Source organism: Berghia stephanieae, chromosome 1 (assembly GCF_034508935.2).
Source record: "Berghia stephanieae isolate SIO BIC M18660-M18661 chromosome 1, UCSD_Bste_1.3, whole genome shotgun sequence".
NCBI lineage: Eukaryota > Metazoa > Mollusca > Gastropoda > Nudibranchia > Aeolidiidae > Berghia > Berghia stephanieae.
In genome coordinates, this window is record NC_088360.1 from 104,134,985 (window position 1) to 104,152,087 (window position 17,103).

Below are 17,103 nucleotides of genomic sequence, written 5' to 3' on the forward strand. Positions count from 1 at the left end.
TAATACAGAGTGTTTTAAAACTCATTTTATTCATTAATTCACTATATCATTGCTTACATCGCTCAGTCAATTTTGAATTTTCTCTTACAGCATGGACCACACAATTGCAAGTCATAACCAAGCAGTGAATTCATTATGTAGGACATGTCGTGGTATGCTTTGTTTAACACAGAAATAGAAACGTGCCCGCAAGAAACCATTTAAATGTTCAAATTATTCTAATAACATTCTTTTAGTAGTCTATGGGACTGACACGGCATTGGACAAGCAAGGAGCACACTCATAATTTATGTGTAAAAAGTACACATTATAAAGCACATTGAACACACGACTCATTAGCTTCTTTGTATTTTCTCATTGCCAAGACGCTAATAATAAATAAATCAACCTTGAAACGGGTTGCACTTGCATGTTTGATATCGACAGAGTAGAATATAACAACAAACTCCAAAACGCAGGAGAGACTTTCAAATCTCATGCACGAGCCACTCACCCTCAGGGATGGTCTTATTGCCTCTGAATTGGACAGAATACCGCATTACACAACAGGCTTACCACAGCAGATCATTCATTGGCAACCACTGCCACAAATACTAACAAGAAAAAGTCTACACTTACAATTATCCAACAAACAAAGAACTGCACCCACGACCCACTCATCATTGACGACGCTTGCAGTATTGGATTAATTTTCGACAATATAAACAAGGCCTATAGTCATGTGCACAACTTTATTTCACACACAAAATCGATCAAAGCAGACACGATCCAATATATTCAAAGTGCAATAAAACATTACACGGATACATACAGAAAATATTTTCCAAACAAAATAATCCCAAAACAACACCTCCTTGAGTACCAGTGCATACCACACATCACTCAATATAAGTTTGGACTTAGACTTCTTGGAGAACAAGGCACAGAGACCTGTCACCAAACAACAGCAAAATTGGAAAAAAAAAAGAGCATCCGGCATTATCAATGATATGAATAAAATGCGATTTGTCATCAACGCAATTCAGTTAAAGACCAGCCCCAAACTACACTGACGAGTTTGAATGCTCGTAGCGGATATATTTGTGTTGAGGAAAAATACGTTTTTTGTGAGGAGAAGTATTTACATCTTCTCTTTATAATACATAAAATTCAGACAAATCCATAGCAACGTTTTTTTTTCTCTAATTTTTTAAATGTTGCACCCGCTATATTTTTTGTGTAATTTGTTACCGTTCATTGATAACTTATATTGAGAAATCTAGTAATACTATGAAAAAATAAAAAACACACAGTAAAAGTAGAAAATATAAACTTTTATACCAAGTAGTGATATTTCAACTCATTCAATATGGGTGTCTAACAGACAATAAAACAAAACATTGTTAAATTGAGTGAAACGGCAATCCCCGTTAGGTAAATTCCTCTCGGTGATTGACCGCTCACCGTGACCGGGTCAGCAGGTGTCAGGAACGGGATCCCGTCTCAACTAAACTGTTGTCGTTGTGTACGCTGTGGTCTCTAAGGTAGAGGAATGCCATCTGACTGAAAAATTATCTATGGCCGATATTCACGAAGATGGGATCCATTATAAAATTCTAGCCTTGATTAGATATTTACAGTAATCATAACTTTTATTTCTCTGCCGTCTTTTTTGGATTTTCAGTGATGTATTTTTTTTTTTTTATTGGTTGAAGAAGGATTTTGAGCCCGAAACATTCCATGTTTGGTATTTTGTTCTTTTAGAAGCTATTATATTCATTTTTGTATATTACTTTTTATGAAATTGTGATTTTTAGATTAGTCCTTTGCAGGCATAATTCCAATCGACGCTAATATCAGACGTGACATGGCCATTTCATTACACGATGAGATGTTTCTATGAAAACGGTCAGGTCCTCACTCATGACCAGAAAAATAACTTAATTGGAAAAAAAGACCGTTTTGCCTCTAAAGGATTACTTTAATTTATTTTTTAACATTTTTTAACTGAATTAGTAGAAGTTGGTTGTGTGTCTTATTGCTTGTAAGTCAAAGTAACAGCTTGAAGAAGCTTTTATTAATTTGAAACCAGAATTGTTTCTTTTTCTTTTTCTTTTACTTTTTTTGTTTTTGTTTTGTTTAAGGGTAAAAATCTATGTGTATTCTGTAATATGGCATACACATCGCAGAATCTTATGTTGCTAAATGCCTTCCTTGACAATTTCTTTATGCTTTAAACCTTAGACTCCTCAGCTTTTCAACCGAATTTGTCTTCAGCATAGATCTCCTTCATTCCTTCACTTTATGGAAAATGTCGGTGTCACTTTTTTTTTATTTGTTTATTTATTCATTTTTTAAAAATTTTTTTTTTGAGTTATAGTATAGGTACCTACTCTTCAATGGTTAACTGTGTTCCCTATTTCACATGGAAAATTTGATTTTCTCCTCTTTCAAGTATTGTTTTTTCATTTATTTATAATGTAAATGTTGCTGCTCGAAGCTCGAAGAAATAAATAACAATGTGAAATTGAATGTAAGAGATGATATCTCATTCGTCTGTCGTGTTTCATTCATCCTGTTTTGTTGATAAAGGGGAAACCTGAAACGTCCATTTTATCTGTTTTCGTATATTAAATTGAAGCTTGCATTCAATTTCACATTGTTATTCATTTTATTTATATAAAATGAATTTGGATAAGGTATTTATTTAACTACTCTTCGATGTTAAACATAAACTATTAAATACACTTGCTATCTCATCTAAAACAACCAGTCGTTATAGCAAGAGGTTTTCTCACAGCTTGGGCTCAGGGTAAATAAACACTGTTTTTATATAACAAAGCAACACTTTTTTCCTTTTTTTTTTTCTCTGCAAGTTTAAAATAATGTTGAAACTCTGTAACATTTTTTGAACTTTAGCTAAAGATTTTGTTTTATCCCCCCTTCCCCCTCCTTTTTTTTTCTGTTCAAGTTTAAAATGATGTTGAAACTCCGTAACATGTTTTTGACTTTTGCTAAAGATTTTGTTTTACCCTCCCCCCTTAAAAATTGTTTTTTTATTGAGGCATGAGAGACACTGAATGATCTCCCTCAAAATTGTTTGCGTGATTTTTTATGATATGTATTTTATTTGAAAATATGTATATTGACACAATATACTCTATCTCTATCTCCCTTCATTGTTTCTGAAACTAAAAGACATAGTATGGTTTGACTTCTTGTTTGTTGGGTTGTTTTTGTTTTTTTTTTGGTTTGTCTCTTAAGAAGATAAATCTGGTTCGTTTTTTTTTTTTGTTTTTTTTTTGTTGTTGACTGAATGAAATTCCCCGTCATCTTTGCATTATGGAGATTATTTATTTAACCCTTACCAAGCGGGCTTGAATTTGACTCCATTCCTGACATTTCTTATCACGTTCTATGATTTTCATTCTGAGAACAATAACAAAGTTAGAGGACTGAGGCATTGAAGTTAGAATCAGATTTATAATGGCAGAATTTTTTACAATTGGAAAGATTTCAATCTCATTTTAAAGGGTTTTTAAATTATTATTTTTTAAAGCTATGAATTATTATTGTGTATGAAAGGTGCCAGACAAAGCAAGAAAGAATAATACAAGAAAAAAAAACATCCAAAAAAAATCAGTCGACCGAGACTGGGGATCGAACCTCAGACCGTCCGAATACTGGTGATCAGAAGGTCTGAGGTTCGATCCCCTGTCAAGATCGACTGATTTTTGGGGGGGATTGTTTTTTTTCTTCTTGTATTTTTCTTTCTAGCTGTGTCTGGAACCTTTCATACACACCTGTTCAGATCTTTAAAATTCGTTTACCTGATCTAATGCACCAATTGATATACTGTTGATGATTTACTCAACAGTTTTATATGTAAGCTGTAGTAACACGTATGTTTGTCCAGAAAGTAGAAACGCATTAGCTTCTGCACGAACCCCATGCCTACAAATGCAGCATTTGCCTGTGTAGCATTCTTTTTAAAAATTATAGGGTGGAAAGTGATATTGAAGCTACACATGAATTGCTGGATAATTTTAAAAAACCACCCATCTTTGCTTTTGTTCAAAATGTCCATCCCCGGTTGAATGTCCAGCTGAGCTCATATGAATCTTTATGTATGGGATGCAATATCAGACCTGCCTAGTACTACGAAAAATTCGTAGAAATACGAATTTTTGGCTTCAGCTACAGAGCTGCATAGGTCTCTTTGACTCAATAAATCTTGTTGAGAAGGAAAGTTTAACTTCTTAGAACCTATATTCAGGACTTTGGAGCATTTTTGGATATAATTCTGAGAGCAAATTGTTTATTTTAAAACTATTTAAAGTGAATTTTTTGTTTTTTTCCCTTGGAAACTACGAATTTTTGACATTTCAAGTTGGCAGCTTTGCAGTATTGCATTGTCCTCGCCCCATTTCACTACAGATTAGTTTACAATTCACTTCCACCATAAGAACAAGACAACGGGGGGAAAAATAAATAGAAATGATAGGCTTTTGGCGATGGGATGATTTTAAAAAAAAATGTATCAACAGACAACAATTCCCTCGGCAACTCGCTGTTTTCAAACCAAACTACACAATGATTTAAAATGGTGAAAACTACATCAAAACTTCCAAGTTTTCGAAAAATATATTCTTCAGTTATTGTTTATGTGTGTGTGTTTGTGTGTGTGTGTGTGTGTGTGTGTGTGTGTTTGAGTATATGTGTGTGTAAGTCATGTGTCTTTGTGTGTGTTTGTGTATCTATTTGAGTGTGTATTAGTATTAATTGGGTATTATTATTTTCTTTTCCCGGTCTTTTTCATATTTATTATTATTTATTATTATTATTATTATTATTATTATTATTATTATTATTATTATTATTATTATTATTATTATTATTATATATTATTATTATTATTATATATATTATTATTTTATTATTATTATTATTTTATTATTATTATTATTATTATTATATTATTATTATTATTATTATTATTATATGCTATTATTATCTTTATTATTATTATTTTTATTTAAAAAATTATTATTATTATTATTATTATTATTTTATTATTATTATTATTATTATTATTATTATTATCATTATTATCATTATTACAGGATATATTGAACATACTTTGAATAATTAAAGTGTGTGTTTAAATCCGACACCTTATACAAAAAACCATGATTAATGATAATTGACTGATTTCCTAGTCATTTCTTGATGAAGTACTTACATAATCTGACTGGTATTTTTGACGTTCTATATCTTGGTTGTACCAATCCCTTATATTGCTCTTTGATTTCTTCAGCCTGTCAGATTTAGAGAAATCAGATCTGTAAGTAAAGTTGGATACTCATAATAATATTATTTATACCAAACCCTTTTTTGATCTCATAACTTCAATCTGCTTAGTTTAGAATCGCTTTGTAACCATTCTTTATATTTTTTGTTCACACTCTCGACAGAATAACATTAGATCCTAACAATTTACTTGTATATAACTTGTTATAGTCAATTTATTCATGTTCATCTGGATATGTTATGTGTGTTCAGCGTTTATCATTTATCAAGGTTGCCGATTTTTCCGTATATTTACGGAATCCAGTTGTTTGTTTGTTTTAACCTCTGTATATTTCCCAATCGCTTGGCGAAGGGAAAAAAGCAAGAATGTAATGTCTTTTACTGGAGTTCAGTGTTCAGATGGAGGTCAGATGTGTTTGTATAAAAATTCAGTAAAGTGTTTTTTTCCTCCTGAATCGGCAACCCTGATTTCTAGTTATTTCAATTTCAAATTAGTCAACTTTTTTTTCCCCATCATTTGTTTTAGTTTCGTTTAGGAAAGGAATTAAAAGATCGATTTAAAAAGACGTTTCTGATCTTACAAAGAACCAGTGATTGCTTCTTGTGTAGTATCAGCAGTTTACAAATTGAGTGATTAATATGACATAGAAGTTGATGTGTTTAAAAAAAAACAAATAAACAAACGTTTAAAAAAAAATTTGCTTGCTACATGCAAAAATGTCATTAAGACATGAAATTTGCTTTTAAATAACATCATTTTCTTTAAAAACTTTAATATTTGGCGGGGATTGAAGGATGTTCTCTTTATTGTCAAATACTAACGAAAGAGTGAAAATGGAAAGGCTTCGTATGGGAACAAAACAGACAATGGACGTTTCGGGTACAAACCCTTCGTCAGCACAACAATACACAAATAAACGTGGAAAACAAATAAAATATAATGGAAAATAACTTGTGTCGTCTGTACTCAATGGTGGTTGCAGTATGAATGAAATGTTAGCGTGGCGTGGGTAGAGGATAGTGTGCCCCAGGGGGGTGATCTAATTGATAAGCAGAGGTCAGCGTCAGGGAACAGAACTTTCCAGACTATAATGGAAGATAAAAGACATATTGGTAGTAGTAGTAGTAGTAGTAGTAGTAGTAGTAGTAGTAGTAGTAGTAGTAGTAGTAGTTGTAGTAGTTGTAGTAGTAGTAGTAGTAGTAGTAGTAGTAGTAGTAGTAGTAGTAGTAGTAGTAGTAGTAGAACGCTGTAGTGGAACAGTAGGGGGGGGGGGGGGGTGTTTGGAGGGGGCGAGGTGAAAGGGTCACGGCGGAGGTGTGGGGGGGGGGGGGTTTGTTGGATGAGCGAAGGTCGAATCTTCGCGAAGGAACGATGCGATAGTAAAGTGGAATACACCAATAAATAGATAGATGGATAGGCAGATAGATAGGTAGATGGTCAGAAAAGAGGGGAGAGAAGGGAGAGAGAGAGAGAGAGAGAGAGAGAGAGAGAGAGAGAGAGAGAGAGAGAGAGAGAAATTAATAAAAGAAAAAAATTTAAAATAAAAATTTAAAAAAAAAAATTATTAAAAAAAAAAAAAAAAAAAAAAAGGGGGGGGGGGGGACGGGGGGGGGGGGGGGGGGGTTGGTTTGAGGCGGACCGGTAGAGAGGGGGAATCAGAGAGAGAGAGAGAGGGGGGGAGGGAGAAAGAGGGAGGGGGGGACAAAGGAAAGAAAGAAAGAAAGAAAGAGAGAGAGAGAGAGAGAGAGAGAGAGAGAGAGAGAGAGAGAGAGAGAGAGAGAGAGAGAGAGAGAGAGAGAGAGAGAAGGGTGGAGGGGAGGTGAGAGAGGGCGAGTAAACAGCCGAGTGATAGCTGGGTCTATATGTATATTAATGGATGAAAAAGTGGATGATTGGACACAATGAGAGAGAGCTAGGAAGGTAGATGACTATGAATCGGTGGATAATCAGTAGATAGATTGCTAGCTAGCTAGCTAGCTAGATAGATAGATAGATAGATAGATAGATAGATAGATAGATAGATAGATAGATAGATAGATAGGTAGGTAGGTAGAGTTGTACTTTTAGTAGTATGAACAGTAGTAGTAGTAGTCGTAGTAGTAGTAGTGGTAGTAGTAGTAGTAGTAGTAGTAGTAGTAGTAGTAGTAGTAGTAGTAGTAGTAGTAGTAGTGGTAGTAGTAGTAGTAGTAGTAGTAGTAGTAGTAGTAGTAGTAGTAGTAGTAGTAGTAGTAGTAGTAGTAGTAGTAGCAGTAGTAGTAGTAGTAGTAGTAGTAGCAGTAGTAGTAATAGTAGTAGTAGTAGTAGTAGTAGTAGTAGTAGTAGTAGTAGTAGTAGAAGTAGTAGTAGTAGTAGTAGTAGTAGTAGTAGTAGTAGTAGAAGTAGTAGAAGTAGTAGTAGTAGCAGCAGCAGTAGCTGTAGTGGCAGAAGTGAGAGCAGCAGTGGTGATGAATATGGGTGACGTTGACATCTAGTGGTGGTCAATCCTGGTGTTGAGTCCGCGTGGAGTCAGCGTTCCCAACAACTTGATCAGGTGAGTTTCCCTACGTCGACGGGCGGAAGTGTCCGAATGGCAAAAACTGAGCACACACACACGCACACACTGTACGGACCACTGTACACTACAAGGAAACGGACAGTCACAGCTACCTGCTCTATCGGTCATCCCATCCGGTGAAGTGCAAAGACTCCATCCCATTCAGTCAGATACTCCGCTTACGGAGACTCTGTCTGGAAGATGATGAATTTGCGCTTCAACGTGATCGCATGCTCGATTTTTTTAGGGCACGGGAATATCCCGAAAGGGTTTTGCTTAAGGCTGTCCGGAAAGCCAGCCTCGTGTCGAGAGAAGCAGCAATGAGGCCTCGCAATGCCAGGAAGCAGGAGACACAGCGTCCCATTTTAGTCCTCACGCATCACCCCCATGCCGATCAAGTGAGGAACATCCTATTGCAGAACTATGGGATCCTCCAGGCGGGCGAAGACACCCACAGAGTTTTCTCAGAACCCCCGTTGGTAGCATATCGACGGGATCGTAACCTGAGGGATCTCCTTGTCAGAAGCCGCCTGGAACCCATACCTAGGGATGGACCTAAAGCCAGATCGTGTATGCGACCCGATGCAAGACTTGTGGGCACCTGTGGGAGTATGACAGAGTCAGCTTTCCAGACAAGATTTGGGACATCAGGCGGCCGTTTACTTGCACTGACCGTAATCTAGTCTATGCGATTACGTGCTCCCTGTGTGGGATTGCTTACGTTGGTGAGACCGGAAAGAGGCTGGGTGACAGATTCGTGCAGCACTTGCGTGACATATCGAACTGTGCAGACACAGCAGTGGCCAGACACTTCAATCTGCCAGACCACTGCGATGTACAGTGTGTGCGTGTGTGTGTGCTCAGTTTTTGCCATTCGGACACTTCCGCCCGTCGACGTAGGGAAACTCACCTGATCAAGTTGTTGGGAACGCTGACTCCACGCGGACTCAACACCAGGATTGACCACCACTAGATGTCAACGTCACCCATATTCATCACCACTGCTGCTCTCACTTCTGCCACTACAGCTACTGCTGCTGCTACTACTACTACTTCTACTACTTCTACTACTACTACTACTACTACTACTACTACTACTACTACTACTTCTACTACTACTACTACTACTACTACTACTACTACTACTACTACTACTATTACTACTACTGCTACTACTACTACTACTACTACTACTGCTACTACTACTACTACTACTACTACTACTACTACTACTACTACTACTACTACTACTACTACTACTACCACTACTACTACTACTACTACTACTACTACTACTACTACTACTACTACTACCACTACTACTACTACGACTACTACTACTACTGTTCATACTACTAAAAGTACAACTCTACCTACCTACCTATCTATCTATCTATCTATCTATCTATCTATCTATCTATCTATCTATCTATCTAGCTAGCTAGCTAGCAATCTATCTACTGATTATCCACCGATTCATAGTCATCTACCTTCCTAGCTCTCTCTCATTGTGTCCAATCATCCACTTTTTCATCCATTAATATACATATAGACCCAGCTATCACTCGGCTGTTTACTCGCCCTCTCTCACCTCCCCTCCACCCTTTCTCTCTCTCTCTCTCTCTCTCTCTCTCTCTCTCTCTCTCTCTCTCTCTCTCTCTCTCTCTCTCTCTCTCTCTCTCTCTCTCTCTCTCTCTCTCTTCTTTCTTTCTTTCTTTCTTTGTCCCCCCCTCCCTCTTTCTCTCCCTCCCCCCTCTCTCTCTCTCTCTGATTCCCCCTCTCTACCGGTCCGCCTCAAACCAACCCCCCCCCCCCCCCCTCCCCCCCCCCCCCCCCCCCCCCTTTTTTTTTTTTTTTTTTTTTTTTTTTTTTTTTTTTTTTTTTTTTTTTTTTTTTTTTTTTTAATAATTTTTTTTTTTTTTAATTTTTATTTTAAATTTTTTTCTTTTATTAATTTCTCTCTCTCTCTCTTCTCTCTCTCTCTCTCTCTCTCTCTCTCTCTCTCTCTCTCTCTCTCTCTCTCTCTCTCTCTCTCCTTCTCTCCCCTCTTTTCTGACCATCTACCTATCTATCTGCCTATCCATCTATCTATTTATTGGTGTATTCCACTTTACTATCGCATCGTTCCTTCGCGAAGATTCGACCTTCGCTCATCCAACAAACCCCCCCCCCCCCCCACCTCCGCCGTGACCCTTTCACCTCGCCCCCTCCAAACCCCCCCCCCCCTACTGTTCCACTACAGCGTTCTACTACTACTACTACTACTACTACTACTACTACTACTACTACTACTACTACTACTACTACTACAACTACTACTACTACAACTACTACTACTACTACTACTACTACTACTACTACTACTACTACTACTACTACTACTACTACTACTACCAATATGTCTTTTATCTTCCATTATAGTCTGGAAAGTTCTGTTCCCTGACGCTGACCTCTGCTTATCAATTAGATCACCCCCTGGGGCACACTATCCTCTACCCACGCCACGCTAACATTTCATTCATACTGCAACCACCATTGAGTACAGACGACACAAGTTATTTTCCATTATATTTTATTTGTTTTCCACGTTTATTTGTGTATTGTTGTGCTGACGAAGGGTTTGTACCCGAAACGTCCATTGTCTGTTTTGTTCCCATACGAAGCCTTTCCATTTTCACTCTTTCGTTAGTATTTTACGATCACCGGCTTCAGGCAGCCCTTACCGTTTTCTCTTTATTGTCAGTGGGTTGAGAGATGTTCTCTTTATTGCCAATGGGTTGAGAGATGTTCTCTTTATTGCCAGTGGATTGAGATTGGTGTTAGCTTTAACATTCTGCATGTCAATGAATTGTTAAGACATCTTTGTCTTTCTAACCACTGGATTGCACTGCCCAATTTTTAGATAAGATATAGCTGGTCTCAAAAATACCAGAATATTTTAAAAGATTGTAGGTTTGATGGACCTCAGAGATTTGCCAATAGGGTTCAAAAGTCGTGACATCACTTCCTCTTATCAACGCTCACAGCAACCAAAAGTGGTTCTCACTGGGGAATCGGTAAAACCAACAACAACCAAGTCTCCCTCTCCACGCGACGTCGGCAATTAGGTGCAAAACATTGAACTATTTTAGCAAAGAAAAAAGAATTTAATTAATTTGATTTTTTTAAAAGCAACTGTGCTCAACAGCAAAGACCACAGCTTGATTCTTTCTGTTGAATGTGGAACCAGAAGGGCCGTTGCGACGCAGGTGTGACATGACACTGTCTGTCCCTATTGGTTCTAATAAAAGTTCTGTAAGACACACCTTGCCTATAAAGTAACATTATATGCAAAAAATATTAGATTTTTTGTTTTGTTTTGTTTTTTATCTTTTTTTTTAAAAATGTTTGATTTCTTGGCGTAGAGAGATAAAGATTCATTTTGTTGTGCATTCTTTGTGCAGACTTAAGTTATGCACATTTTTATTGATTTACTGAGCTCAGTAGTGGCTTGATATATTGAATCCAGTCAATCACATTATGTATATGAGATGTAGGAATCAAGAAATTCAGTTTCACTCAAAGATAAAGTCTGTCTTAAAGCAATGGAATGAGGAAAAGCTTGTCTTATTTGGTATCAATTTTTGTTTATTTTTGTCAGTCCGCATGATCTATTGGTTGCAACATATGTGACCCAATGTCTCAAAACGATATTATGTCGGGATGAACCAGATGCTAAAAAGTCAGATTACAGCTAAACTGGTCAATACTATGAATTACTGGTATTCAGCAACCTGAAATATGATATTCATTCTCCTCAATAAAGTTAATAAACTCAACGCAAGTCTGATTTTTCTGGCTACAAATTCAATTTTCAGCAATAATCATCCCATCTTAATACTATTTTGAGACGAGGGGTCCCATATCAACGTTTATTCCGCATGACAAATGCAATAAAGCTTTAGAGAGAGAGAGCGTGTGTTTTAGTTTTCTGTCATTGAAGATATGCTCTTTACAGGAATTGTCAAAGTTTTGTTCAAATGCATGTTCCCCCCTCCCACCATGTAAAAGTAAAAGGTGTAAAATAAAATGGCCTATGTACAACTGTCATTTGAGATAGGATATACAACTTAGTTTTGCACGGCACCTCAGACTTTATGAGATTTCATTTTTAACCACTCTTTTCGAATGCCATTTCTAATTGGAATGATAATGGAGGATAACCATTTTCATTATCAAATATTCCATTTTGTCTTTTCTTTACACAAGCATTTGATTTGAAATGAAGTTAAGGGCAGGGGGTTTGGAATTTGAGGGGGGAAGTGCCTTCTTTAATCCCCATTATTATCTATCGCCTTTGTCACAACATCGTATAATATCAAAGTTGTATAAGACGTTGTCCCCCTTTCTCGAAGCCTGCCTGTTTACTTTCATACTATTTCAGCATCTTTATTTTTGTTTACATTGCTATGCTGCCTAGAAATGCTATAATAATGACTAACAGTGATACTAAGCTCCTAGAAGCTGCTGACTTTTAAAATGAATAGAACAGCTTAAAAAAAAAAAATCAAATACTTAACATGGAACGTTTAGGGCTCAAAATCCTATTTCAGCCAACAACAAAAAACATTTTCTTGTTTCTTTCTTGTTGTTGTTTTTGGTTGAAGAAGGGTTTAGAGCCTAAAATGTTCCATGTTTGGTATTTAGTTCTTTTTTTTAAGGCTGTCATATTCATTTTTGTTTATTAATAATGAATGAAGGATTACACTTTGACATGAGTTGGTGAAACTCGTTTTGTTGTTGATGACTCCTCACTCAGTTTTGCCAGCATCTTAATCCAGCAAGCTGTTTGCCAAAATGAATCCATAGATATAGCATTTGACATACTACAATTATATAACAGGCTTGCCAACCAGTAAGATTTCTCAAATTTCAATACGCTTTGAGGTCCAAAAATTCTATAATATGGGAATGTGTTAAATTCAACAAACAAAAAGTCAGGCTTTGTAACAAAAGGGGGCGGGAGGATGATAAAACCTGGAAGAGTTAAAATGTATGAAATAATATAGTCCCCAGCTTGATGAGAACCTGAGTAACCAGACAGATGATTGTCATAGGAATTACCGGATTTTCCTACCTTTCACCAGCTTAATAAGTCTCCGTAAATTCAGCGAATGATGAGTTTGGAATTTTGGATAGTTGCTCGATTTGAAAATATGATTTTTAGGAAGGGGAGGGGGGGGGGGGGGGAATGATGAGAGGAATATGAGGAAATCTTCCTCAATATTGGGAAAGATACCATTAATCTTTTAAATGGCTGAGGTTGGTTGGCAGCTCTGATGTAAACTGCGAGTGCTAGCCTCACACCCTGAAGATTGCAATCCCATCGATTCTTCACTCCCAAAAAGTCCTGCATTGATTCGCGAGCAAGTATGAGTGCTTTAATAAACATAAACAAGTGTGATGCTTTGTACTAAACATAATCAAGTGCCAGAATTTTTCTTATTCTCCTTTGCTGACCAAATTGAATTTTTCTCTCATTCCAATAATTGCTTTTGATTGTAAGAATAAAATTTCAAACGAGTAAATGGATTTTGTAAATATTATGTTCTAGAAAGTACTATACTTTTCTATTATTGTCAACAGCATAAAGACCCTCCTTCCCTCCACCAGCCCCCTCAGTAATATTCGTCCTTGCTATTCTATTTGACACATACTAGATATGCATATATGATTAATGCTAATTTGTAACAGAATTTTTAATTTTGTCTTTTCTAGTCCATTATAAAATAAATGGACAATTTAAATTTTTCTCATGTTTATTTATATAATTTTTTATTTATTTATTTTTATTGAAAAGTGAAATTGCATCATGCTGAGCTATGCAGCCTTGATAACGTAATAGCATTCCCTTGTAAAATTACCTGCTTGCATAATCATTTATATCATTTAATATCTTGGTTTATTCTTTTTCAAGTTGGGAGTAACTATGGAAGCTTTTGGATACATTCGAAATTATTTTTATATTCTTATATTCTTCAAGTAATATTTTACATTTAATGGTAGAGGAGCTTCATTTTTCTAAAATAATTTTTTTTAAAAAAACCTTTTCAAGGGAAGAGTGGAATAATTCAGGAATGAGCAAAGTAAACTGGGGCAAGGTGATTTGCTCAAGGCCACACAGCTCGGGCGAGTGTCAAAACTTTGTACCTTAAAGGTATGAGACAAAGACCTTACCACTGTGCCACTTTGTTCCCCTTTAGTACTTCAATCATGTCAAAAAGTGTGTGTGTCATAGGTGTCTAAAGGACATTGTGATTACGTGCATGTTACAACATGTGATGTCTTGATCATACAGTCATAAAAACATGCATGTTTGTCATTTATATGTAAATCAGTCTTCATTTTAATCTTTTCACAGACAATGGATTATTCTAGAAAAATTAATACTTTGAAGTTTGATTTGCACTTGTTTACTTTCCATAACTTATTAATACATGTTATACTTTAAAAGAAACAGCACATGTATGTATAAATTTGATTATTAAAACAAACACCATGAAGTAATAGTGCTCAACTTTTATATTAAACTATTAACTGTCGTAATCTAGTAAGACACTTATTTTAAAATTTGGCCAGAAAACTCGACCTTCAAATATCAATCCATTTAACTGACCCTCATCTGGGTAAAAATTCTTAAACCTGGGACTTGAAGGAAGACCTGAAGACCTTGCGAAATGCCAGGTTTGAGGATCCTTTAAATCGATCGATATTTGAAAGACCAGTTTTCGGACCAACAGCAGTTAACGGGTTATAGGATCGAACACACTTATTTACTGACTAATCCTCAACAAGTCTGGAGTGCTTAGGCATCTATCAAGGACTTCATTTCTGTCTGTCCTCCTTCAATTTCCTAAAGATAGCAGTCGCATGAGAAAAAACATTCCCTCCTGTAGAAGATAACGAAAATTACATTTTGAATGATAATTTGGACTCAACCAAATTTTGTTGTAAATGATGCCAGTGTTATTTAGATTGTTTTCCTAAACATTGAACTCAATCACACTAGACTAGAATTTTGTGCCGCTATATGGTCTTGTGGTATGACACTCGCTTTCAGATCAGAAGGTCCTGGTTCAAGCCTCGCTCAGTGCATTAAAGTATGTGTAAGGAAGTTAAAATCAATTCTCGCCATTTTTCAACATTCATGCCCCGTCAGTAGAGTGGAACCTTCTTTTATTTGTCTGATAAAAAAGTACAAGGGAAATTGTAATGCATTTATTTGGCAGCAGACAAAACTGAAACATTTTTGTTGGGAAGACGGAAAAGGATTTAAATTAAGATACAATGTTTAAGATGAATCAGGGTTGGCTGACTCACTGAAGGGCTCAATTGAATAATTTGCATTTCCTGAAGAATGATAAAGCACACATCTAAAGTCTGCAAATAAACCAGAGTAATTTCATGTGTGTGTGTTTGTGAGTGTGTCACAATTTAGAGTACAATGCTATTTGTCTCCAAAAAAAAAACAAATTTGCACATTAATGAGTAATCTGCAGCTTTTTTTCTTCCTTTTCAATTGTTTGTGGGTTTTTTTTTTTGTTGGTTTGTTTTTTATTTCATTTATCTTTTTTTTCTGTTCTGTTTTTGTTTTTGTTTTTTCGTTTGTTTGTTTTTGTTTTTTTCTTGTCATTAAATTTATTTAAACATGTCTCCATTTTTGTTATAATTGAAGAGTTAGCTCTACAAGGCTATATTCATATTTCTGTCACAAAATGGCTGACACCTGATTGAGGCAGCATGAGAATGACAAGCTAAGACAAAGCGACATTCGAATTCGGTGCAAAATCTCAATTAAAATATCTCCCCACCCCCCAACCCTTGGGCCAATTGAATGTTCTGATGAAAGAAATGATACCATTTGTTCAATTTATAGTACTTTTGTAGAAAGTAGGATTGGATTACATTATTATTTTTGCCTTTCAAGACCGGCCGCACTGTGCAGCCATTGGCCAATAGAACAGATTCTGCTCAGGCCGCACAGTGTGGCCAATGGCGCTGAAAGAGTCAAATATGCTTTTCCAACATGTTATTTGATTTATTCCAGCTACCCTCAGAAGTTTGACATCAAAGAATCATGTCTCTTCAACCAAGAGCCACTGGCTGATAGTTTGAGGAATTCAGGACTGGATGTCACTCGACTCAGCACACCATTCTCTGCACGACCCACTCTGGGCATTGGTGGTAAGAGTTCTCTATCATACTGGACATTTGTAAATTGAAGTGTCCTCTATAACTCTGAATATTTTAAAATTTGAGTGTCCTTTATAACTCTGAACATTTGTAAATTAAAGTGATTCTGCAACTTTTAATTTTTGTCAATTTGAATGTTCTTTATAACTCTGAACCTTTGTAAATTTAAGCGTCCTTTATAACTCTGAATCTTTGTAAATTTTAGTGTCCTAAGTAACACGGAATCTTTGTAAATTTGAGTGTCTTTATAACTCTGAATCTTTGTAAAAATGAGTGTTTTAAGTAACACTCAATCTTTGTAAATTTGAGTGTCCTAAGTAACACTCAATCTTTATAGATTTAAGTGTTCTCCATAAGTCTTGAGTATTTGTAAACTTAATGGTCTCTTGTAAAATAATATTTTAAATTATTTATTTGTTTGTTTATCCATTTATTTTATTTTATTTTTATAAGAATTTTTCTCCATCTAATATGAAGACAGATATACCACTGGGCGGGGTTCCTGGCCTCCCATAGTGGGAGGGTGGCACTTACTGTGTCTTCTATCCCCTTATAGCTGTTTTCGAATTTGCGTTCTGTCTTTGTCTTGGAATGAGATTACTTGGTTTTGCCCAGGTCCTCACCGGAGTCCTTGGCTGGGAGGGTAACAGTCAAATGCATAGTTATTGTTTTGGGAGATGATATTTTTTTCCTAGTAAATCATCTCTCTGTTCTGTATTATTATATTTGTTATTTTGAATTTATTATAACATATTATAATATTATTATATATTATAACATTATACATATTGTTTGAGCATAGCATTGGAATGTATTCCTCTTTGTTGGATCTTGTGCTTGTGTCCGGATGAGACTTATAGGTGATCTCAAAACTAAGTACATTGATGGTTTTCTCTTGGAATCTACATCTGATCCCTATTTGTTCCCATTTCCCTTTTTTCTTGGGTGCTTTAATTGTAATTCTAGAATTTGACTATCCCATTTTCTTCTTTTTTACTGGTGCTGATATAACCTTACGTGTTGCAAGCGCCCCAAAACCCTTAAAAAC

General features: G+C 35.9%; 1 protein-coding gene across 3 annotated transcripts in view; it reads left to right on the forward strand.

Annotated features, from left to right (window-relative positions):
- The window catches only part of LOC144962635 (protein EFR3 homolog A-like), a 66,826-nt gene that overhangs the window by 42,549 nt on the left and 7,174 nt on the right, over positions 1 to 17,103 (forward strand). For 2 of the 3 annotated variants that reach the window (XM_078895737.1, XM_078895738.1), the window contains one exon: positions 15,910 to 16,046. In XM_078895737.1, coding sequence (XP_078751863.1) covers positions 15,910 to 16,046 — 137 coding nt within the window. Of the gene's footprint in view, positions 1 to 5,296; positions 5,324 to 15,909; positions 16,047 to 17,103 lie in introns of all 3 variants that reach the window. The other variant, XM_078895736.1, reaches the window with a different exon arrangement.